General features: G+C 38.4%; 1 protein-coding gene across 2 annotated transcripts in view; it reads left to right on the top strand.

The window, feature by feature from the left end:
• The window catches only part of SPATA17 (spermatogenesis associated 17), a 175159-nt gene extending 150836 nt beyond the window's left edge, over positions 1-24323 (top strand). For both annotated transcript variants that reach the window (XM_032786263.2, XM_032786264.1), the window contains exon 10: positions 21709-24323. In XM_032786263.2, coding sequence (XP_032642154.2) covers positions 21709-21789 — 81 coding nt within the window. In that variant the 3' untranslated portion in view covers positions 21790-24323. The remainder of the gene's footprint in view (positions 1-21708) is intronic.
• The last annotated feature ends 2269 nt before the right edge of the window (positions 24324-26592 follow it).

Raw genomic sequence — 26592 nt, forward strand, 5'->3', positions numbered from 1 at the left:
CGACATGGCAATACTGATTTCAGCGCTACTCCTCTCATTGGGGAGGAGTACAGAAACCGGTTTAAACAGCCCTTTATATCGATATAAAGGGCCTCATTGTGTGGACGGGTGCAGGGTTAAATCAGTTTAACGCTGCTAAATTCGATTTAAACGCATAGTGTGGACCAGGCCTGAGGCTCCAACATAGTTCCTCAGTGGTTCTCAGGAATAGAGATAACCCATTTTTAAGAAGTACAAGACATCTTATTAAATAGTAGACAAGAACTGACAAGAAATACCTTCCGAAATGGAAACAATGTTATCTTTGGTGTAACAGCCAGATTTCACCAACTCACTCTCCTCTTCCCAGGAGAATTATGAAAAATCATCTCTTTTCCTTGAATTCCATTATGGTTCACTTAGCAGCAACAACAGCTTTTGATACACCCATAGGAGCGTTTTCACTTTTTGCTCATCCCACTATGGCAAGATTCCTAATACGTTTATCGACTCTCTCCCCACTAATCAGAGTCCCTACACTGAGCTGAGCTGAGCCTTGAACCTAGTACTTAATTGCATTATGAAACATGCTTTTGAACCACTAGTTACATGTTCTTTATTAGAATATCTAGGTGGTAGCAAAGGATGGGAGAACTGGGGGCCTTAATGGCAGACCCTCCATTTATGATATTCCCCAGAGAGAAATGCTACAGGCATATCCAAATTTTTTTGCCTAAGGTGTTTCATATTAATACATTCATTTTTCGTATGAATCAAACCATTCAACTCCTATTTTTCTCCCAAAACAGCACCAGACTAGTCAAGAAGCCATATTCAAAATCCTAGTTGTCCAACCTAAACCTCCCTTGCTGAAATTTAAGCTCATTGCTATCCTCAGAGGTTAAAAAAAAAGTTTCCTCCTTCTTGTAACAACCTTTTACATACTTGAAAACTGTTATGTCTCCTCTTGGTCTTTTCTTTTCCAGACTAAAGAAACCCAGTTTTTTCAATCTTCCCTCATAGGTCATGTTTTCTAGACCTTTAATCATTTTTGTGGCTCATCTCTGGACTTTCTCCAATTTGTCCACATCTTTCCTGAAATGTGGCGCACAGAACTGGATACAATACTCCAGTTCAGGCCTAATCAGAGTGGAGTAGAGCTGAAGAATTACTTCTCGTGTCTTCCTTACAATACTCCTGTTACTACATCCCAGAATGATATGTGCTTTTTTTGCAATAACGTTACACTGTTGACTCATATTTAGCTTTTGTTCCACTATGTCCCCCAGATCCCTTTCCGCATTTCTCCTTCCTAGGCAGTCATTTCCCATTTTGTATGTGTACAATTGATTGTTCCTTCCTAAATGGAGTACTTTGCATTTGTTCTTATTGAATTTCATCCTATTTACTTCAGACCATTTCTCCAGTTTGTCCAGATCATTTTGAATTTTAATCCTATCCTCCAAACCACTTGCAACTCCTCCCAGCTTGGTATCATCCACAAACTTTATAAATGTACTCTGTATGCCATTATGTAAATCATTGATGAAGCTATTGAACAGAACCTTACCCAGTACTGATCCCCCTGAGATCCCACTCATTATGCCCTTCCAGCATGACTGTGAACCACTGATAACTACTCTCTGGGAACAGTTTTCCAACCAGTTTTTCACCCACCTTATAGTAGCTCCATCTAGGCTGCATTTCCCTAGTTTATTTATGAGAAGGTCATGCGGGACAGTATCAAAAGATATACTACATCTACCACTTCCCCCCATCCACAAGGCTTGTTACCCTGTCAAAGACAGCTATCAGGTTGGTTTGACACGGTTTGTTTTTGACAAATCCATACTGGCTGTTACTTACCACTTTATTTCTTCTAGTTGTTTGCAAACTGATGGCTGAATTATTTGCTCCATTATTTTTCCAGATACAGAAGTTAACCTGACTGGCCTGTAATTCCCCGGGTTGTCTTTATTTTCCTTTTTATAGATGAGCACTATATTTGCCCTTTTCCAGTCTTCTGGAATCTCTCCCATCTTCCATGACTTCTCAAAGATAATCGTTAATGGCTCAGATATCTCCTGAGTCAACTCCTTGAGTATTCTAGGATGCATTTCATCAAGCCCTGGTGACTTGAAGACATCTAATTTGTCCATCTAACTTGTTCTTCCCCATTTTAGCCTCTTCTGATCCTACCTCATTTTCACTGGCATTCACTATGTTAGACGTGCAATCACCACCAACCTTCTTGGTAAAAACCAAAACAAAGAAGTCATTAAGCACCTCTGCCATTTCCACATTTTCTGTTATTATTCCCCACCTCCTCCTCACTGAGTAATGGGCCTACCATGTCTTTGAACTTACCTCTGCTTCTAATGTATTTGTAGAATGTTTTCTTGTTACCCTTTATGTCTCTAGGTAGTTTGATCTCATTTTGTGCCTTGGCCTTTCTAATTTTGTCCCTACATACTTGTGTTATTTGTTTATATTCATCCTTTGTAATTTGACCTAGTTTCCACTTTTTGTAGGACTCTTTTCTGATTTTTAGATCATTAAAGATCTCCTGGTTAAGCCAGGGTGGTCTCTTGCCATATTTCCTATCTTTCCTATGTAGTGGGATAGACTGCCAACTGTCTTCAATTGTTTTTCCCCTTAGACTTGCTTGGGATGGGATCTTATCTACCAACTCCTTGAGTTTGCTAAAGTCTGCCTTCTTGAAGTCCATTTTCTTATTTTGCTATTCTCCCTTCTACCATTCTTTAAAATCATGAACTCTATCATTTCATGATCACTTTCACCCAAGCTGCCTTCCACTTTCAAATTCTCAACCAGTTCCTCTCTATTTGTCAAAATCAAATCTAGAACAGCCTCTCTCGTAGTAGCTTTCTCCACCTTCTGAAATAAAAGGTTGTCTCCAATACATTCAAGAACTTATTGGATAATCTGTGCTCTGCTGTTTTATTTTCCAACAGATGTCTGGGTAGTTGAAGTCCCCCATCACCACCAAGTCCTATGCTCTGGATGATTTTGTTAACTGTTTAAAAAAAGCCTCATCCACCTCTTCTTCCTGGTTAGGTGGCCTGTAGTAGACCCCTACCATGACATCACTCTTGTTTTTTACCCTTTTTATCCTTACGCAGAGACTTCTCAATCTCAGTTCAAGTGTATACATTTTTAACATATAAGGCAACACCTCCTCCCTTTTTTCCCTGTCACTCCTTCCTGAGCAAGCTGTACCCCTCTATACCAATATTACAATCATGTATTATTCCACCAGGTCTCTGTTATGCCTACTATATCATAGTTGTGTTTATTTACTAGCATTTCAAGTTCTTCCTGCTTAGAAACAAGAGTTTGGTAATTTTGAGACAGAGGTTATCAAAATGGATCTCCTTTATTAAGATAAATTATAACAGAACTCATATTGAATCCCCTTCGAGAGTGAAAGCACATTCTACAAGAGCACTGTCTATGTCTATACTCTTACTTAACAATATACCAGTAGCAGACATCTGTAGAGTAGCAACTTGGTCATCTGATCCTATTTTTTCTAATCATTACACCTTTGTACCTGCAGCAAGATCACATGCAATTCTATCCAATGCAGTTCTTTCTTCTATATTGGACTCTTCTCCAAACCGCCCATCTCTTTAATGGGGGTACTGTTTGGGAGTCACTTGAAGTGGAGCACCCTGAAGTGGAGACACTTCTCAAAGAAGGAGGAGGAGTTACTCACCTGGTGCAGTAACTGGAGGTCTTCAAGGTGTGTCCCCCTGTTGGTGCTCCACTACCGAACCTTTGTCCCCTGTGCTTCGGAATCTCCTGTGTCTTTCTGGTGGAGAAGGATCTAAGGGCAATTCACCTGCGCAGCCCCACTTAGCCTCAGTTTGGAGCCTGAGGATGTGTGGAACACATGCATTGGCTGAACAGGTACTGCTACCAAAAATCTCCAATCAAAGGGGGAGGGAGAATTCCGAAGCGGAGTCTCACAGGGATAGAAATCTCAAATAACTCCAGTTACAGCATCTTTCCTTACTGTCTCTAAAATTGGGCCTATCAACCAATATATAATCAGTTGCAATTTGATAGAATTAGATTCATATCAATTGCCAAAATGAATTTATGCTAAATGGGTAAATGACCAGTGATGCGGATCTGTTATTCTTTGTCATTTTTCTTTAGACATGGTTGAATACTGATATTTGACATACAAGAAAAAGCTGCTGGATTTACATGTGGGAATGAATGAATAAATAATCACTAATGATAAGCAAAAGGAAATAGGACACTCATACAGGAAATATAGTTTATAGTATGAAAATGAAGGAAAGGAATAGGAATAACAAGTTTTTGGCCTAGAAGAAGTGGTTTCTGTTTTACTGACATGGGCAGATCACATGAGGAATCTTATACCTTCATGTTCTCTCCTAGTCTCTACCTCTTCCTTTCAAATCTAGCTCTTACCCTACCATTTCCTTCAACTGTTTCCCCTCTGATACATACACACTCCAATTCACTCACACCTTCCTTCATTAGATGACTCCATTCCCCTCTGCACTCTATTCAAATCTCCTTAGCTCCCCACAATCCCCACCTACTCATAAACACATGCATGCACACAAACATCCCTATCTCCTAACACCTCCTCCTCCTACCTAATCTCTCCATAGTTCAGAACCACGTCTCTATCTCTGAATTCTTAACTACCCAACATACCCCTCCTGATACAGAAAAATCCATTCTCAGACCCTTGCCTTCTCTACCTAACACCCATCACCAGAATCAGAAACTATGTAAACCATATCAGAACTGTCCCCAGCACTCTGGGTCAGAGGCTCCAGAGAAGAACTCTGGCTGCTGGCAGCATGTGCAAGGAATCCTATATTCTGAATTAGCCCCACAGAAGTATGCTGTCATGGTATAATTCCCCACCCTGAACCTTAGCGTCCAAAAGATGGGGTACCTGCATGAATTCCTCTAAGCGCAGTTACCAGCTTAGTACTTGTAGTGCTGCCACCAACCAGGAATTCCAGTGCCTGGTACACTCTGGTCCCCCCAAAACCTTGCCCGGGGAACCCCAAGACCCAGATCCTCTGGAGCTACCACAAGGAAATAAACGCTTCCCCACCGGGCCCTCGCCAGGCTTTCCCTCCCTGGGTTTGCCTGGAAGATACTGTGATCACACTCATGATTCAGAAAGAGAAAATTTAACGCTTACCCTCTCTCTCTCCCCCTCCAGACTCTCTTCCCTAGAGAGAAGTAATCCAAACAGAGAGAATTACCTTTCTCTCCCCCTTCTCTCTTTTCCCCACCCAAGTCTGGTGAAATCCAACCAGTCCTCGGGGTCTCACCAGAATAAAAGAAGCAATCAGGTTGCTTAAACAAGAAAAGTTCTTAATTAAAGAGAGAAAAACTGTAAAAATTTCTTGTAACTTTGATGGATTAGGTACAGGTTGTTCAGCTATAGACACTGGATTACCTCCCAGCCGAAGGTATATCTCTCAAGTACAAATTAAAATTCTTCAGCAACAATACAAATTGGAAACTCTCCAGCCAAATACACAATTGAACTCCTTCCAGCCAAATGCACATTTGCAAATAAAGAAAACAAAGATGAGTCTAACTCACCTTATCTACCTAGTACTCACTGTTCTGAACTTATAAGAGCCTGTATCGGAGAGATTGGAGAGAAACCTGGTTGCACGTCTGGTCACTCTCAGAACCCAGAGAGAACCACCACCAAATTCTAACAGCACACACGGAAACTTCCATCCCTCAAGATTTGAAAGTATCCTGTCTCCTGATTGGTCCTCTGGTCAGGTGACAGCCAGGCTTACTGAACTTGTTAACCCTTTACAGTTAAAAGAGATATAAAGTCCTTCTGTTTTATTAACTTCTACTATCTGTTTATGACATATGCATTCCCTGTTCTGTGCCTTTTCCCTCTGCTCCCTGTAGCCTGTGTGTTGCACCTTCATCAGAAATTCCCTGGGGGCAGCAGATAGTACTGTACAATGCAGTACTTCAGCCACGCAGTTGTGCATTATTGATGAGATTTAGCTTCATTAGTCCCTAAATGCCACCTACTGCTGGTTCTTCCTAAACATACATATATATAGAGAGAGAAAACAGGGTAAAAAATAGCTGGAACCATGCCAACATGGCCTAAAAGATTTATGAGTAAGGGAAGACTGATACCAAATAAATAACAGCCAGCTGAGTTTGTTTATGTACCTTATGCACACAAATACTCAAGTATACGCAGTCTTTGTGCATGCAAATGGCCAGTTAGATGCCTATCTGACCATATGCATGTGAAAATACCTACTGTGATTGCCACAGAGGGTATTTGTGTGTATCAGTTGGGCACACATAAACGTATGCTTAAAACTATTATGATATTTAGATATTACACACACACACACACACACACACAATATAAAATATATTTGTAAGATAGAGGTCCCGAGGACTAAATAGCTTGTTTAGGATGTCTGATGAGTTTTCATCCAGCAAAAAATTTTCAGGACTACTGTGGCGCACTATTCTAAAAGGCAGACAAGATATCTCATGGCTAGAGCTGGTTGAAACCCAATATATCTGTTTCACTAGAATTTTTGAGATTTCAAATTAGAGCAAAAGCAAATAATTTATAAATTACTTGCAAAATGGAACTTCCAAAAAATGTCACTTTCAGAAAATTTTCCTGTTGGAATTTTGAAATTGTGTTGGAGTTTTGATTCAAATTTTATTTTATATATTTTCCATATTATAGTATTTTTATATTTACATTATGTCATAACATCAGCAGTAGTAGTGCATACTATGCATTATTACTACTAATATAATTGTATGATATAATGGAATAGAGTATTTCAACTATTATTTTTATTTAAAAAATAAAAGGATGGAGTACTAAAGTAGCCACTTTGGAAATATATTAAATAACATAACGCTTTAGTCATATATGGGGAAAAATAAGAACTTCTCAGTGGCTATTGGTTAGATCTCTTCTATCCCAACCTCTCCCTACCCTCCACCCCCCCATACCCAGTGGCCACTGCCCAACTGAGTGATTTAATCAGTTTGCATCCATGATTTTGAAGAAGAGGAACAAGTTATGTGAACAGTGAGGTACAGAGAACACCCCCATCTTGATATAGGAATAGATTATCTCATAAAGAGGAGAAAATTACTGGCAGAAGAACTGAAGCACGGATTGAGGGTTGTGCCTAATAGTCTTCTTTTCCCAGATGCAATGAAAGTCAGGTTAAGTGCCACTTCATGAGAAGGGTCATTGGGAAAGTGGGCCAGGAAGACAGGATTTGGTCATAGATTGAACATGACTTTTATATAAACCCCTTCGATATATAAACTCTTCCTTTTCATAGAGATAACAGAACAGGGACATCCTCGTATGTCTAAACTGAATAGATCAATTTGTGCGAACACTTAGGCCAAAGATATATGGACTAAAAGCAGCATAGTGATTTATAAAATCCAACTTTAGTCGGACAATAGCATGTTGATGACTCTTCACCTCGATAACAATCCTGATGACTGAAGTCTCCCCATGTTATGCAGATTATCTTCACTTACAAGATACATTTTGATTTTGGTGGCTAAACAATGTTGCATGAAATATCTAGGTGTCAATTTAACTCACAGTTGGATTAACTCTAGGAGTCAAACTATATTCTCTTGCTGAAAATTCAACAAAAAACACATACACACAAAAGAGGTCTACTGAGTCAGCAAAAAGTAATAATATTGTGCATGGGGAAAATCACAGTGGCCAAATTGGCACTACTTCCATAAATTATTTTTGTGTTTCTAATTTTCCCCATAGAGATCCTTTTCAAAACTACTAGGAGAATTGCTAACTTCCACATCCTCATTTATTTAGATGAAATTAAAAGAGAGAGAGAGACAGAAATACTTACCCCATAACGCACCACCTAGTATCTTAGAGGATACTGCTGTGCAGACCAAATTAATAACACTAGTTTTGTAATAAACTGGGGATAAACACAAGTATTGTAACAAAGGAGAACAAAAGGATTGTAATTTTCCTTCCCAGGCAGCAAAAACTGCCTCAGAAAAGGTCTTATCTTGCAGTGAAACTACTACCTTTAAAATCTGGGATAAAACCAGAGTTATGGCCAGCCTTTCTCCTCTGCTTTAAAACCAATTAGGTATACTTCAAATCTCCTTCCGGGAGACACTAATTCCATTTTTTGTGTATGCACAAGTGGGAAGGGAGAAGAGATAAAATTGCAGAGAATGGATTGGTCATTTAGAAATGAGATAAAACTGGACATGGAGGAGTTATAGAAAAACATTTACTTTGCTCAGTATTCCAGCCTTTACCTACCTACAGTTAAACACTTTGCCCTTAATCCATAATCTCTGACAGATTTCCAGAAACTTCTTGCAAACACTGAAAGAATAACAATGGATTCAGGCTCAAAGGGTATTATCAGGTTTTTTCTGTGTTTAGAAAAATCATCAAACCAGAAATGGAAGATAAATGTAATTATATGAAAAGGAGAAAATCTCTCAAAAAGGAAATTTTTATTTGAGTAGTGGTTGCTGATCTACTGATGGCTGCCTCCTCTCCCATCTGTGTTACCATTACACGATCTTGTTTCAGTTAGTTCAGGATAGCCTCTCAGCTGAAAAAGATTTTCAGACATATCAGATACATGCTGTAGAGGGTGAAATGTAATCTAACTCCCTGACTTTATGGTGGTACTGTCCTAAAACACAAGAACACTGATCCAATACTCGCTCTTTAATATAACAGAAAAGTTAAGATATACCCTTGACCACTTAGTGGTTGTATTGAGACATCCAGTGAAGGATATTTACCCATAGCAACATGCGAGGCTCATAACACCTCTCTAAGTTGTGACAAGAGTTGTATTGGCTGAGATTTGAAAAAGAAAAAATGCACCAGCTAATATTGTGTGGCTCAAAATGTTCTAAAGCATCTTAAATTCACAGATTGTGACAAAGAAGAAGATGAAAGATAATACTAAAACAGGCAGAAGACTTTAAATAATGTAATTGGTTCACTTCATTGCATGATAATTGCAAACATTTTAACTATTCTGAATAAAGAGTCATTACTAAGGCTGGAAAAGGAGTTAGAGTGCATCTTCTTATGCCTCATCCCTCCTGTTCAGTACGTTTTTCTCTGCTCTCAGAAATATTGTACTATGCATTGCTTTGCACATGAGCATTCACACATGCAAATTCTGCAAAATAAATACAAAATATTTATTCTGTTACTGATTTAGGAATATTTTGTGTTTTTTCCAATTAATTTTGAAGTCTAATCAATCACACAAAACTAGAAATGTCTGTAACTGTGTTTTCTTAACTCAGAGCTTTTTTAGACAAACAATTAGTGCACGACAAGCTGAGTTGTTAATCTACATAAGGGGTTCTCAAACTGGGGGTCAGAATCCCTCTGGGGGTCGTGAGGTTATTACATGGGGGGTCGCCAGGTTATTATATGTGGGGATTGCAAGCTGTCAGCCTCCACCCCAAAGCCTGCTGTGCCTCCAGCATTTATAATGGTGTTAAATATATAAAAAAGTGATTTTAATTTATAGCGGGGGGTCACACTCAGAGACTTGCTGTGTGAAAGGGGTCACCAGTTAAAAAGTTTGAGAGCCACTGATCTACAGACTAACCATCCATGTTGATCCTGCTGCTGCATACTAGAAGTTCTCTAGTGCACGTTATGTACACAAACCATATTAGGAGACTTTAAGTGCACAGCAGCAGGGTCCACATGGACAGTTAGCACATGGCACACTGGAGTGCTGTAGATTTACACTCCCCTCATGCACTCAGTGTTTGTGTAGACATGCCTTTACACTCATCTAAACTGAACCAAGTCAAAACCATACTACATCAAACCACCACTATTTCTAACGTGAGGAAGCCAAGCCTGAACTACCCGTAACCATCTGAGTTGCTGAAAACAGTCAGCCTACTGGAATTAATTCAAAACGCCTTCTCATGTGTAAAAACCAATTAAGAACAAACAAATTAGAACCACCTCCAACCCACTAGAATTAAGCCAGTTACATACAACCTGTTGGATTCAAAACTAACTCTGATTTACCTACCTAAAAAAATAACTAAATCACAGCTCACTTCCAGAAACCTGATCCAGAACAGCGTAAAAAATGCCAAACTGGAATCACTTCTAAGCATCAGATACCACTTCAGATTAACCTGATCATTGTTTCATGTGGTTCTGACTTTTACTGATAAAGTGAAAAGTGGTCTGGCATTGTCAATTCAGAATGTATTCCACCTTAGTTCCTGCTGACATGATTCTGTCAATTTAAGATAGATGCAACTTGATCAGGGCAGGTTAAAAGTGTTTTTTGGCTTTAGTCCAGCAAGTTAAACATGGTGCTGGGCTGGTCTTGGCAGACCACAGTTGGTTCTGGAAAGAGAATGCTAGAGTTGAGCATAGTAGACAATGGAAGAGCAGCATATAAATGTTATAAATCAAGATACTCATGCCTAAATGCATTATTTTCTAGTACATATCCTATTGCCAGCAGTTGGAAAGTGAGCGATCATCAGGCCAAAGAATTAGTATAAGGATGCAAGGTCTCTATTTACATTCCCACCCCCTCACTTTTCATCAAAAGCTTTTAAAGACAGTATTTTTATATGTACACAGGATTGTAATGTTAGGCATAGTTCCACCTCACTTAGATTAATATCCTCATAAAAGGTTTATTTATTACTCATCAGTGTGTTTTCATTTTTGACAAATGTCATTTATACACCTTAGATAAATTAAGATGAAGCTACTAAATGTCTACTCCCCTTTTAAAAAATGCTTTTTGAACGTGGCCTGCAATAAATCGTGATTTGAATGACAATAGCAAATAAGTAACTCTTGGGATTCTGAATACCAATCAAACTATTTCACCTGCATGTTTGTTTTTTAGCCCAGATTCAGTAAAGTTGAAGGGTATCCAAGTATGAAATAGCTTGTGAAGAAATTCACATTGCTTTCTTAATTTAATTTACTTGTAAAAAAGACCACATTCGTTCAGAAAATAGAATATCATCTTTGGCAATTTTGGTTCAAATATAGATATTGGGCCTGTTCAGACATAGGCAGAACAAAAATTTGGATAGTGCAGTTTCCACAGATTATTTTAATAATGTGTATGAAAGTATAATACAGTATACACTATAATGTTTGCTTTTGCAGACTAGTCTGTGAAGAATATTACACTTTTTAAAACTGAGGCTGAGATCGGAATTTGCCAAAAAGGGGAGTCCCACCCTGAAAAGTGACTATGTAAAAGTGCCAATTTTCTCTTCCATAGCTCTGTTTCCTGTGTGTATTCAGAGTTACAGCTGAATTAATAAAAAATAAGGTTTTGTTTCTTTTTACGACATTGCAGAGCCAATACAGATAGGGAGAAAGAGCTGAATTCTAACCTGGCTTCCACATCAGCAATAGACTTTTTAACCAAGTTCAAATTATAGGGCTGAATTCTGATCTTACTTACACTTACTTGAGCAACTCCAATGAATGCAGTGGGGTTGCAGGTGTGATGAGGGCCAAATTTGAAGGACAGATCATTATTACTGCTGAGATTGCACAAGCCAAAAAGAAAAGTACTCTACTATTGTCATATCCCAGGCTAATTTTAGAGGGGAAATAATCCCATTGTTCCAAGTCTTGATGTCCTTACCCAGTTTCCACTCCGTCCTTTCTCAGGCAAAACTCTCATGGAAGCTGGCATCTGGCTTGCCTTAGTAAAAACTGAGTAAGAACATCCAGAATTGGCCCACTTAAAATGCTCACTGTGTACAATTACTGTAAAATACGCAGTTTTTATGAGAAGTGTTTGTCATTACCAAAAAATTGGAAATATTAAACAGAAACTTAAGCAGTCACATTACCTAAAACTTCATTCTCTTCTATCAAGCCATTGCGTGGCCCTTGCAGCTGTGTACGAGAGTAAGGGGATGTCCTTTTATTCCCCAGTGTGGACTACCTGTACCATGGCTAGCAGCGTGGGGAGGGAAGTACACTCCACAGAGCTGCTATGTCTCCCCTCCCATCCTATGCAGGTACATTGGACAGGATGGGGTGGGGGCTGGGCAAAGCCAAGGCTCCATCTTCAACACACCAGCCAGCATTGCTGTGCTAGGGGGAAGAACAGTTGCAGGTATACATCTGGCAGGGTACTTCCTCCCTAGGGCAGCAGGGAGATCATGAGACAGAGTCACAGTCTCCCCTGCAGGGCTTTTCCAGATGCTCTGCCTCCTCACACTAGGCAGATCATGCAGTAAGGATCTAGACCTATGTAATTATCAGATTAGTCCTTTTTCAAATTCATCAGCAGTAATTAGAAATCTTTCATAATTTTAGCAAGCCCTGCTTGCATTTGGTTTTTTCATTTATAACTCCCAAGAGGAAATGTGTGTAAACCAGTGACAGTTTTAAGGCTTAGTAAAATTTAAGTATAATTATAATGAAATATTTGTTGCGTAAAGTAAACAGCAATTAATGTTTGCTTCCTCTGTTTGAAAGCTATTAAAATAGTGTTGCTAGACTTCCTACTGTGAGAATAATTTCTTGATTTTATGCAACATATTATCATATCCTTCCTGTCAATAAAAGAGCAAACTAACAAGCAGAAAAAAGTTGCCTGATGAAAGTGTCATACAGAAGAATATAAAATTGGCTTTTGTAATGGCTAGGCAATATTGCTTTTTATTTTAAGATCTAATGACACATTGATTCAAAGGGTAAGATTTTCACTTATAAAATCAATAAAGTAAGTTGAAAATTGCCCTCTACATTACTCAGTCAGTCTTTTTGAATCAGAGAGTTTATTGTTGTCAGTGTTGTTTGCGTTTGCAAGTGGTAATTAGGGATTTAACTAGACATCACATTTGGAGCTTGTCAAGAAGTTCCATTAAGTCCAAGTGCAGACAAGCAGCCAGTTAAGGATGGACATTGCAAGGAATAGAGGGAAACAATATCACAACATTATGGGCTGGATTTTGATTGGCTGCTCTGCTGGTACATGATATGGGGGGTAAAGGGTCCTTTCCTTACTTGAACTCTCTTGCAGAAGCTAGTTGTGATTTCATTCCTTGCACTCACCTGAGTGAACTGACTATAGAAAGGTAAGAACTGTTAAGAGTATTAGCCATTCCAAAGGGGTGGGGGTATGTCCATGGGCTTTTCCCCCTCTCCACTGCATCAGACAGCTAACAAGGAGATCACACACTGCACTGTTAAATATTTCAGTGGTGTTCTCCCACTGCAGGGAGCTTCCAACAGGCACCGTGCCTCCCTGAGAGTCAATACCCACCCACGGACACAATGAAGGCCAATGTCTAATACATACCTTTTTTCCTATAGCCTATTTTAAGGGGCTAAGTGACCCAATTGGTTAAAACATTAGCTTTTCAACTTTATAGTCTTAAGTCACAGGTTTGTGGACATTAACCCACATATAGTCTCTCTGGTTTGTGGACATTAGCCCACATCAGAAACACAACTGGCAGTCTGTCCCCACCAGCCACAAAAAAACACTGTTATGTCAGGCATTTGCATCCTGTACTTCCTGGCTAATTAATTGAAGGGGCTATCCACAAGAAATAGTTCCTGCTACCCAGGAGAAGTGGGTAGCCATTATTAATGTCCCAGCTCAGATCTCTCAGTAGCTCTCATGAGCAATGCTGCTTAAGGGGTCTAAATGTACTGGTGGGAATTAAAAATTATAGTCCAGACCCCTTTCACTAGCTGAAATATTGTAAACCTGTATCACTGGGGCCAGGATTGGTGTCAATGTACTTTGTGTGAAAAGTACAATAGAAGCATTAGTATTTGACAGCCCTGGTTGAAATAAGTGAAATTAATGGAGCTCTTTTCATATACGACAAGGCCATGGCACCCCTTTCATGCTGCTTACAGACAGAGAAAAGTCAATACTTTTTTATTACTTGACACTGACCTACATTCTGCACTACAAGTGCCAGGCCCACTAATTGGTTTCAGTTGTGAGAAAAGTTTGCCCCAAAGAAACATTGGAGCAGATAAATCAATCTTTTTTAGGGTAGCTTAGTGGGTTTTGAGCACTTGAAATGACATTTGTGTTGTATTGACAGAATGGGTTGTTATACTCATTTTGTCATGTCACAAGCCCTTGTACTAGTTGGAAATGTTGTTAACCAGTACTGATAAATTTACAAAGCAAGAATTTGGCTAGATCAACATTTTATATTTATAACAGATTCCCACTTCTGATCTGCTTTCTTTGTTAGAAATCTCTGTGGTTATTAAAAGGTCATGGGGCTTGTGAGGACAGCTCAGTTTAAAGCTCTAATTTTACTATCACAGGCACTAACATCAAGGATATACTTACACACGGCACCTAGAATTACATAGAAAGGATCATACTATATCAATGATTATTTTAAACAGTATCCCTGATTTTATCCTTCTTTAAAAATAAATGACATATGTCCCAGGATATTTACTTATAAAGAACGTTAAGCAGAGATGAGTTGAATACCCCTGCTAGCAGTACTCACTAATCCAAGGACAGAGTGAGGATTTTGGTAACTGTGTCCTTACGTAGCATAAAACATTACATTTTTTTCATGACAGCATATATTGTTACTTCTGGTTGCCATTTTTGTACCAAATATGACTGTCATGACTGCATGTCTTGCATTGGATAGAACATGTCATCACAGCACTTATTTTGATGTCAGGTTTTTTTTCTGAGACCCATATAGATTTGTTTACCTTTTCTCAGAGCATATTGTCACAAATGACATTGTGCAGTGGTGATAATGTATTGGGCTGTCTTGTAGATTGTCCAGGTTGGTTCAGAAGAAACCTTGGTCTGTGGATCACGAGTCTAGGGAGAATGTTGTTTATTGCAGAGGTTAGACAATTAACCTTTGGAGAAGAAGTATGTGGAGCTGTTCCAGTCCGTCATGGCAATCTATATTTAGGTACCTCTTTAAAAATGGAACTTTATCACCATAGACAAAGGACATTCAAAGTTCACATCACGAGCCATAACGTTCCAAGTTCAGCAACTGCCCATTAGCTTCATAGTTAATTACGGGCTTAATGCAGAATTATGGAGGGAAATTCTATGGTCTGTGTTATGCAGGATGTCAGAGTAGATGATCATAATAGTCCCCTCTGCCCTTAGCATCCAAAAGTTTGGGAGGTAGGTAGGTGCTGCTTTCTGCCTACTTTTGTTTTGGATTGAAGTAATAGGCTTTCTTTCTTCAAGCTGATGCCTAACTATAGTTCCAACTTCTACCACACATTGCTTGATAAGACCTCAGAAAGGCATTTTTTGGTTATATGCACATTTATGCACTGTACTTTCCATGTTATTGTTGAAATAAACTATTAATTTTTTTTGCTGGAAACATAAGGGGCCATTTTCAAACAGCCTTCTGACGGGTACTCATTTGTGCACATATAGCTTTGCAAATGTCCATATAGTTTGCACACACAAGTGATAAAATTTACATGTGCAAAGATTATTTCTGTTCGAGGGGGGGGATTGCTTGTAAATTCTATTACTTGTGTTCAGTCAATTGTGTGTGCAAAATGGAGCATCTGTTTTGAATGTTAGATGTAATTAAAATCTTGAATTTTAATTTTGAAGCCATTTTATAAAGTGTTGCTGAATCAAAATGATCAGAAGTACCAATTGCCCTCAGTCAGATGTAAAATTTCTTTGGAATTGATTTTTATTAACAACATCCCCAATCTAAACTACTTGAGCATTAATTGTAGATTTTTTTTTTTTTACAAAGTCCATATTGCAATCACAGGAGTCATAAGAATATAAGAATGGTCATACTGGGTCAGACCAAAGGTCCATCCAGTTCAGTATCCTGTCTGCCAACAGTGGCCAATGCCAGGTGCCCCAGAGGGAGTGAACCTAACAGGTAATGATCAAGTGATCTCTCTCCTGCCATCCAGCTCCACCCTCTGACAAACACATGCTAGGGACACCATTCCTTACCCTTCCTGGCTAATAGCCATTAATAGGCTTAACCTCCATGGATTTATCTAGTTCTCTTTTAAACACTGTTATAGTCCTAGCCTTCACAACCTTCTCAGGCAAGGACTTCCACAGGCTGACTGTGCGCTGTGTGAAGAAGAACTTCCTTTTATTTGTTTAAAACCTGCTGCCCATTAATTTCATTTGGTGGCCCCTAGTTCTTATATTATGGGAACAAGTAAATAACTTTTCCTTATTTACTTTCTACACACAACTCATGATTTTATATACCTCTATCATATCCTCCCTTAGTCTCCTCTTTTTTCCAAGCTGAAGAGTCCTAGTTTCTTTAGTCTCTCCACATATGGGACCCGTTCCAAACACCTAATCATTTTAGTTGCCCTTCTCTGAACCTTTTCTAATGCCAGTATATCTTTTTTGAGATGAGGAGACCACATCTGTATGGAGTATTCAAGATGTGGGCGTACCATGGATTTATATAAGGGCAATAAGATATTCTCCGTCTTATTCTCTCTTTTTTAATGATTCCTAACATGCTGTTTGCTTTTTTGACTGCCGCTGCACTCTGCGTGGATGTTTTGAGAGAACTATCCACGATGACGCCAAGACCTCTTTCCTCATTAGTTGTAGGTAAATTAGCCCCCATCATATTGTATATATAGTTGGGGTTATTTTTTCCAATGTGCATTACTTTTCATTTAACCACATTGTTGCCCAATCACTTAGTTTTGTGAGATCTTTTTGAAGTTCTTCACAGTCTGCTTTGGTCTTAACTATCTTGAGAGTCTGCTCACTGAGACAGTTCTTTGCTTGCTGACTATATGCTGCCCCTTTTTTAAATCCTTTGTCCATAGGTGAGGAGTAGACATAACAATCAAATAGGTCAATGCATTTGAAAGGTCCCCAAGTCTTGTTGAACTCTAGCAGTCTGACTACAGCAGCTTACGTTTCCTCCGGTAAAATAATTCAGAGTTCAACATGTTTGAAAATGAGAAGTGATTTATTGATTTGGTTTGAGGATTTAAAAAGCAGGTTTGAGCTGATCTCATCCTGCTTCCTGGCCAATCTGTAGAGAACACAGGTCAGATCCCATTGGCTACAGCCAAGGCGCACCAGAGTACAAATTTAAAAGGATATGGTGCAAAAGTTTCATGAAGCTTACCTTTGTACCTTACTACCCCTTAGGGCCTCTCCTAGCTGTACATTAGTGCAGACTAGTGGTACACCAATGTATACGAACTGCAAAACAGCCATAAATAGCTGAAACAGCAAAGGATTGACTAGTTAAAAGATAGTGTGGACCATACCTCTTTTCCTCCATTCATGCCCCCTATATAGGCAGCTGGAAGGGGAGGTGGTGTAGGATTCTGTACATTATATTTGTGTCACTTAAGGATCCACTTGAACTGGGGTAATCATCTCAGGATAGACACACTGACTCCATATTCAGAATCCACCAACAGTACGTTGCAAAGTGGCCACACTGGACTGGAGGATCTAGTCCTCTATTTCATTATATTCTCTTACACCTGTTATAGGAAATGCATAGGAAATGGCAAATGCAGCTGGAAAAAAATCAATCACAGGTATGCCATCTGGAAAATGGCCCTGCTTACATATTGCTATTGAGTTTTTGTTGTGAGAGCCTTTTGACTGTGTTGATTAATTGTATAGCCAATGGATTGAATACATTTGTAGTTCATTTTGAAAAATGTTCAAGAGACCAAATAACCAAACTCAGACAAATTTATTTTCTAAAGACAAAACAGTACCATACGTAAAGAAAACATGCATGCCCTCCTGGGAAGTAATTCTTATCTCACAGCATGTTCATCTTACACAGAAGTATGCTTTGGAAATATGCATTTAAACAAGCTATAGTTATAGTAGGGTGACAAGATGTCCCGATTTTATAGAGGCAGTCCCGATTTTGGGGTCATTTTCTTATATAGGCTCCTATTACCCCTCACCCTGTCCCGATTTTTCACACTTGCTGTCTAGTCACCCTAATTTACAGTATAGTTTTACAAGGTACAAAACTCTGTCTATGTCACTAAAATCCAACCCACCAGTTTGTAACAATTCCTTAACTTATTGTTTTGTTATGTACTTTGTCTCTGTTTGGATACCATATTCCAAAGCAGTTGCCCGTGGAAGTATCTGTACTAGGACATCGAACGTATGTATCTCGATTTTGACAGATCTTGTATTTGCTAGCACCAAAGCTGACTTCAGCTTTGCAGTGTGTTATGGGATACTTACCGTGAGTGAACAAGAGTAAGCAGAATACCATTCAAATATAAAGTCTGTGCTAACATTTATATATAACACGATGTTTAATATATATTAATATGTGGTGCAATACATACAGCATATACCTGTTGGCTAACAACTAAATAAATTCACTAATGCATATAACAACTGATTTAAAGAGAAATATCTTTTAATAAGCACAGTTTGTGAATATGTAAAAGACATCTTCCCCCATGTTAGAATAAAAATGTATCTTTCAATTGGGACTTTACAGAGTAGCTTGAGTGTAATTTATAGCTTCAAAATAAGATGCATTCACTTCACCTTATCTGAGTTTTCATGAATTATTTTGCAATCATAGCTAAGTGCAACGCCTTCCTGTTTGTGCTGCTCCAATGGCACAGAAGGATACAGGGGTGCTCTAACAGGAAAATCCCCACATCAGATAAAGTCAGCTGTATGCTACCCACCCTCCCAGCAGGTGTTGGTGGGGACAGAAAGGGATTTGACCAGACATGTACTATACTCCAATGATCCCCTGTCAGAGAACCAGTCTCTAGGCTGCTCTAAGTAGCAGTAAAGAAGAGGAAAGGAAGAGAAATGATGAGGCAGTATAGAAACACCCTATATGAGGCAATAAGCATACACACCCAGAGCGAGAGCATGCCAGGATACTCTGGGGCACAGTTTCCTATGCCTTCTTCCCTTTTGGTACACCAGCAGAGCAGAGTCATAATTAAGCTCTATATATTTAAGTAAATAAATTACTCAGCTTTTTTGCTAAAAATATGTTCACATTTTTCCTGTGTTGCAAACATGATGGTCTGTTTATTCAGTGTATTTTATATACATCTTTAATTGGTCTAACTGCACAGTCATCAGTGAATTTATTTACCCTATCAAACTGTGAGGTCTTGCCTAGATGTGGTCAAATATTAACTGCTGTCGCCATGATCAGAGCCAGTTGTTTAAATACTCAGTAGTGAGTATCCAGTGAAATAGCTTTAAATAACAAGATAAACAGTACAGCTGCCAACCCAAAGTAATCTTACACTGAGGGAGTAAGTAGCACAGAAAATTTCCTCTTTGTCATTTTGACTTGGGTTTGAAGCTAGACCTGGGCTTAGTTCCAGCTCAAAAAGCCGTTCACTTCAAAGGCTCCTAAATCGTCCCAAGGAGCTAATTTTGGCAGTCAATTGTTTTTGTTTGGCCAGGCATCTCAATAGCAAATGCTGTCTGCTCTGCCAAATGAAAATTTCTTCAGTGTTCACAACCACCATTCCCAATTTTTCCTGCTAAAAGGAGTGGGTGTTTGCTAGTAGCCCTTTTTCCTTTAGTTTGTTCTTTAACCTTTTACAATTTATTAAAAATTAAAATGAAGAGTAATTGATTTTTCTACATGAACATTAAAAATATTTTTTCCTGATCAAAACTACAGAACAATAAACACCATTCTTGAATTCTAGAATAATGTAGGTGCTAAATAAATGATAATGATACTATCAGTTTGGTCTCTATGAAACTAGAGCACCTTTCTGCGTTTGTCATATGTTTTCTATCCACCTACATCAATTATATCAGCATGGTGAACTCAGCAAATCAAGTACAACTATCTTTGTCTCAGGAAAGGCAATCTGTTTGCAGTTACACTGCTAGTAATTGCAATATTAATTGTTTTAATCACAAGAATAGTTTTTACAGACCCTCCTGTACCCCCAAAATGCTTGGGGTACCAAAAATACAATGGAAATTAAAATATAATAATATAAAAAAGCATTAAAATAAACAAATCTATTTTACAAATACTTTGTTTCAAAAATAAAAAAAAGTTGAAGCATGGGGCATTCGACACCTGCACTGACACTGAAGATCTCTCTGGAAATAAATCTTGCAAGATGCCAAGGGACAATGGTACCTTTCAAATCAGAAAGGGAACATGTTTTCTTTTGACTAAAGAAGTGTAATTTGGTATTTTGGGAACTTTGCATCGGAGAGTTTGCAGGCACAGGAAGCTGCCAAATGTCAGATGTTAGAAATTAAAAGTTACCTTTTGGTTATTTGGTATGCAAATAAGGACCCTGTTCCTGCACCAAAGAACCAATGGGCAGACATCTGCATTTGTATGGGGTGCCACTGAAATCAATGGGGTTCCACATGAGCATAGGGATAGATCTGCATAGTACTCAGTGCCGGGTTGGAGTCAAAAGTAGAGCGACCCAGAGAATGACCCGTCTGTTTCACAACTTTCTAAATATGCTTTTGTTCTTCACTGGAAAGAAAACAAAACATTGGGAATGTTTTTGCGAAATGGAATTGTATTGAACAGCTCAGTTTTTCGCTTTGAGTCTCTCTCTGGACTCTGCCCTGGATATCCTTCCATCCAAAAAGAAGATTCCCCTGAGTGAAATGTTAATACAATTCAAAGCTTTAGTTTTGCTGATGATACTAGCATTTTTTTTCAGGACCCATGAAAAAGAGGCCAACACACCTCTTGTTATGACCTCTTTAACCCATTGACTCCAACGTCTGGGACTTTCTAGTGCAATGAGACGCACTGTGGTTACTCACAGTCAGGTTAATTAGTGTGCACTGGGCAAAATAACTTGGAATCCTGAAGCCATTTGGCTTGGTTGTTTGTGGACTATATTTGCATTATACCACTACCATTACACCACAAATTCACCTGTACTTGGTGTGCCAAATCTTGTTCACTTTACTCATGCAAGTATCCCCCTAAAAGAAAATATGACTGTTCATGTGAGTAAGGCAAGCAGTATTCAATCCTGTATCTTTTCTGCCATATGTGGGTCCATGGCCAATTGATGTTGTTTTTTTAATTTCTTTTCTTATTTCTATATTTGATCATTATTTTATACCAGTTCTTGTCTACTTACTAACTGAACGTCCCTATTTTACTTTTTGTAAATGGGGAACATTTTAAATATTTTAAGAAAATCCTGCTGGATCTTATTTGAGGCATTTTTTGCTTAACTGTTTTCCAGACAGGAGGATGCGTTTAGTGCATCGTGATTTGCAAAAGGCTATAACATTCAGTCTGTGTGGCAGAGAAATCAAATTTACAATACTTACAGTTATGTACAGTTTATAATACATATTTATTTTTAATTAAGTCTATTGAGCCAGAATTTTCTCCCCAATCTATAATGTACATGTTGACGTGTTTCACAATGTCATATGTAAGCTTCAACATAGGTCTTAAATATTTTTGTGCATAACTTACATCCTAAATTTTACCTTGCGTAACAGGAAAATTAAAATGAAAGAAAGACCAGTGGAACTGCACAATATCTACAGACCTATTAAGTATACTAAAAAATGAAAGTGAAAAAAACAAACACAAATACCCAAACTTAACTGTCTTTTTCCTCTCTGTTTTTTCTAGGACTTCGAAACCGTGTTACCATCCATTGATCTCTTTGATAAGTTTGGACAAACATATTCCAAAGCCGGGCAAATAGTGTAAACATCTATCTATACTGTATCTATCCAGTATAAGAACTTCTGATAAGCTATAAAGCTAGCAATAAAGATTTTTGAGAAAATGCAAAGCATAATGTTGATTAACTTTCCTCCAGGGACTGTAAATGTTTTCCATAAAATGTTGTATGCTACACCTATAATAAAGTAGTATCACACTACTTGATCTTTTAGAAATGCAGTTTTTAATATCAAAAATCTTTTTATAGTTCTGGCAAATGTAATGAATTAGGAAAACTGTCTGACTCTTTTATAAAATACTTCATTTAGAGAGAGAGAGAGAGTAATTAATGGAAAAATCATGGATAAGATCCAGCAACTGTGTTTATTAGAATTATGTAACATGTGTTAACTACAATATAAATATTATTTTCTCTGAAACATGTAAACCTTGAAATCTAACTCATGGAAGAATCTACAAATGTTGAAATTTCTCCCTTGGGGCCCGAACAACATCTTTTACAATCAATGGCTCCCAGAGGAGCTGGATTGGGCCATTTATACAGATATTACTGCTTTAAATCCTTCAACTTTTCTGTGCTTGTTATAACTCTGCAAAGTTAAGAAAGAAAAAGTGCAATTCTGTAGCACTTTCACATATTAGCTTGTAGGCAAATCCATTTATACATATTTACAATATTCTATGTATTGCATTTTACTCCTGATCCAAAAACACCTCTTGTGATAAAAAGACGGGCACACGGGAGGATATTTTGCAAAACAACCACATTATAGATGGTTAAGGATGAACACATTTTTGATCACACAAAATTCATTCAGGTCACCATATCCCATGTGCATTTTCACTAGAGCGTGCCCCTGCAAAGTTCTGAGCACCGCTGGTTCCCATTAAGTGTAATGTGAATCGAGAGTGCTCAATCGCCTCCTGGGAGGAGGAGGTCAATACCTTGCAGGACTGGGCTATAATTTATTTCTTCAAATAACATCAGTGGATTCTGTTTTCATAGCACTTTTGCTGTCTGAATGCTTGGAGAGAGACTGTATTTTTCTCCTCATGTAATCTGGAATATTTGCAACTACGCTTCTCAACTGAAAAAAACTTTTTTATTGATGATTTTTTATAATGTGGGTCTACTGTCGTTTCCAAATGAGCACGCAACTCCCATTAATGTCTGGTGTTATGCACACAAAGGGGTTTCTCTATACTAGGAATTGAACCATTGCTGACAGAGGTTTGCAGCACCAAGTCTACCTAAACCAGTATTGAAAATAGTTTATGTACTAGTATAGACGGGGCCAAAATATTTCCAATCCCATTTCAGAAAGTCTGAGACTTGCCGGAACCAGAGGACAGGAGAATCCTCAGAGATGGGAGGAAAAACATATGCCACGTTTTATAAATGACTGTGGTACAAAACAAAGAGGTCAGCATTTGAGACAAGAAAGGAGGACTGTATTTGTGTTCTTTTGTACTTTTTAATTTCTTAGCAAATTCCAGCTTGTAAAAATTTGTCTTTCTGAGTTGCCACAGGAAATGAATGTCCTTTAATTCTGGTAAGTGAGAAACAGCAACCTCAGACCAGTCCCTTCTGTTAGGATTTAATTTCACCAAATAAATTGGAGTGCTTCTGCGCTTTGTGGAGGGGGCTGAGCATGAGACACTTGCACAAAACTGTTGATGAATAAAGATGCCACAGTAATTTTTAGATGTGAGAGCTATCTATTTGATTGCTGCAGCTTCAAGATAGTTCATCACTTCACAGTAACTCACCCTGTGTTGCCTCTTACCTCCATACCACATTTTCCCATCACTTCGATTAGAAATGGCAATACCTTTATCAGATTAATCTTTCTTTCTTTTAATATTTCTGACCCTAGGATAAACAAAACCTACACATACAGACCATCATGGCAGATGCTAGAGTTTTCAACAGCTGACAGTTCTCAACATAGATTAAGGTTAAAAAGAGTACTTTCAATTCACTCTCACTGTTTGACTCAGCTCTCTCTCTCATTCTTTTAACCCTCATTCGTTTAATTTTTTTGAACACAACAGGCCACTTCCCATAAGCCTTCTTACATACAAAGTATGTCTGTGGATTTTATTAGCGTAAGAGACAGCTCCACAAACGCAGTGAAGTAATAACTTCATTACCTGTCACTTCTTTCTCCAAATGTATTTTTGTAGAGAAGACAATGCTCTCTTTTTCAGCATGGGATGATATAGAATTTAGTTAATTCATAGCCATGGTTAGCCCCTAATATACTGTGCTGACACTCCAGGTTCCAAGGTTCAATTTCTGAATCCTTTCTCTCACTTCTCATGGAAGCGTAGTATTCTGCTGAATAGTTAAAATGTCCTGTTAACTTTGATAGTGAATATGCTTCTTTTTTCCCTTGTCTAGAAAAATGATAAGTACATATTGGTACCTTACCTTGGGGATGGAGTTCAATCAGAGAAAAGGTCCAGGAACTCTGCAGGATCTCTTTTAGAGATGTGCAGGTGAAGTTAGGCTAAAAAAAATTGATTTCACACAAGTATTCCAATGACTGCTCTACTGATTGTATAATTAGTGTAAGAGAGGAGAAAAACAGACACATACAAACATACACCCCACTACCAGTTTATTAAGTTAAAGCATTTTTTTATTATGAAGGCACAGTACAATAGTTTTCCCACTAGCTACCCAAATTCCAGTCAATATCGGTTACTGAAACCAGAGTACAAAAAGTAGAAGAGGCTTAAGCCCAGACAACAAGCCCACTGTTTAGAGAAGAAAGAAGAAAACATGCTCAGAACCCAATCCTGTGAGGGCCTGATCATCCTAAATCCAGCTGGTTTCAGAAGTTGAGGGCACTCAGTACCTTGCAGGAGGCACCCAGCACCTTGCAGGAACAGGCCCTTATTTTGAAATACCATAAATAATGTATCGGTGAATAACAGTTCTGTAGCATTTGAGAAAGGGAGAGACGGTGAGTAGCCTTTAGGCTTTGGGCCAGGCAAAAGCACAAGGAAAATGTGCTCATGTTCTCTTGTTTAAATCAAAGGGACTGCATGTGGTAAACCCATAGTTTTTATTTGTTGTCATTTAAATCTAGATTTTTATTTATATTCGCTACAATAATAATTACGTAATAAGGGGTTTGGCTACTTTGTATTACTATTGTTTGCAGAATCAGGCTGTCTATCAATAGAAAAAGAAATGATTTTGTACATGATTTACTTTACTATGGTAATCTCTCCTACCAAAACTACGTTTGCTATCTTACTTATAGTTATCAAACTACTATGTATACTGTGGATAAATGTTAGTTGTATTTTATTTTCTGTTTTCTTCACTGTAGATTTCTCTTGTCAATAAATCTATTGCTTCAAACATGTTAACAGTGTATGTTATTTTGAGATGCACTTGTCACAGTTCAGGACCACTGCACCTGTATTTCCCCTTAGTGATGCAGCAAGAGCATGGATTCTTGGCTTTCTGCTCCCCAGCCATTGCCTTTTTGGATGGAGATCCATGTCTCTCTCCCTTCACACTGCGGTATTCCCAGGCTGCACAGTTCCCTGCCTTCATGATGTATGTCCCAGCACAGACAGGCTCCCCTAGGCCACCTGCTTGCTTTCTCTTCAGAGACTTATAACAGAGTGATTGTCAACCACTGTAAGTTACCATGTAGCACTTCCTGTGCAAACTTACTTTGTTCTTAAGGTAAAAAGCATCACAGAGAAAATTTTGTAAAAACAATTCCACAATAACACATACATGGTTGCATATTTAATACTCTGAACTCCAGAAATGTTAAGCTCAATTCAGTAAGGTTTAACTTAATTCAGTGCGGTTTGTCCAGGGTGTCAGAGCACTCATTGACTATATTGATGGTTTCCAAAGGGATGTTACAGCCTATTTTCACAGTTCAAGACCTGAAGAATACCTTATTAAGATAGCCACGGATGAAGATACAGGTAACGGAACACTTGGAAGTTTTGAAACTGGCAGGACTAGAAGACATATCCCTTTGGTGAAGGGACAACAAACAAACCACTGTCAATTATTTCTGAAAATTAATTGAGAAATGGGAAGGGGTCAGGAGACTGGTAAAAAAAAATTAAAAACTGTGTGTCAGTCTTTAAAAAAGAAAGAATTGTGATTGTGGCAATTGCCATCCATTAAGTGTAACTTCAATATATAGTAAAATAATGGAAAAAAATGAAGAGAAAACAAATCGTTTTACATCTACGGGAAAACAGAACTATGGGAAAAAACAAATTTAAGATGAGTTAAAAATCACACTAGAAAAACGTGACAGTATCTTTGTAAAACTGCAAAATGTGACGGTAGTCAGATCTGCAAGGGCACATCCTTGTGCTTGCTTGGAGCTTCATCAAAGTGTCAGAGGCACTAATACTGTCAATATGTTTGTGAGTGGCTTATCCCTGGTAAGAAACACACTATTACTGTTGGCATTTTGGCGCTGCTTTCCTTGGTGCATAACTAGAATGACACAGTGTGTGTCTCTGAGGAACTGTGCATGTCAAGAAGGAACTGGTGGGAGCACCTCAGGCAACCAGAACCTCTCTAGCATGTCAGTCAGATTTCTTCATTCAGAACTTCAGACACTTGGAACCTGCTTCAAGAATTTGTACTTGACGACACTTGAGCACTCTAAGCTCTAGGGTCTGTCCTGAGAGATTCAAGCATTATGGCTTATGCCTGCACATCAGATGCAGTGGCGTAGATACCAGGTTCCCACAGTTTGAAATTTGCCTCTTTAGTTTCCATGATAATGTTACTGCCTTGGTGATGCCAAGGTCTAGTCTAATCTTGGT

The sequence above is a fragment of the Chelonoidis abingdonii genome, chromosome 3 (assembly GCF_003597395.2).
Source record: "Chelonoidis abingdonii isolate Lonesome George chromosome 3, CheloAbing_2.0, whole genome shotgun sequence".
Taxonomy (NCBI): domain Eukaryota; kingdom Metazoa; phylum Chordata; order Testudines; family Testudinidae; genus Chelonoidis; species Chelonoidis abingdonii.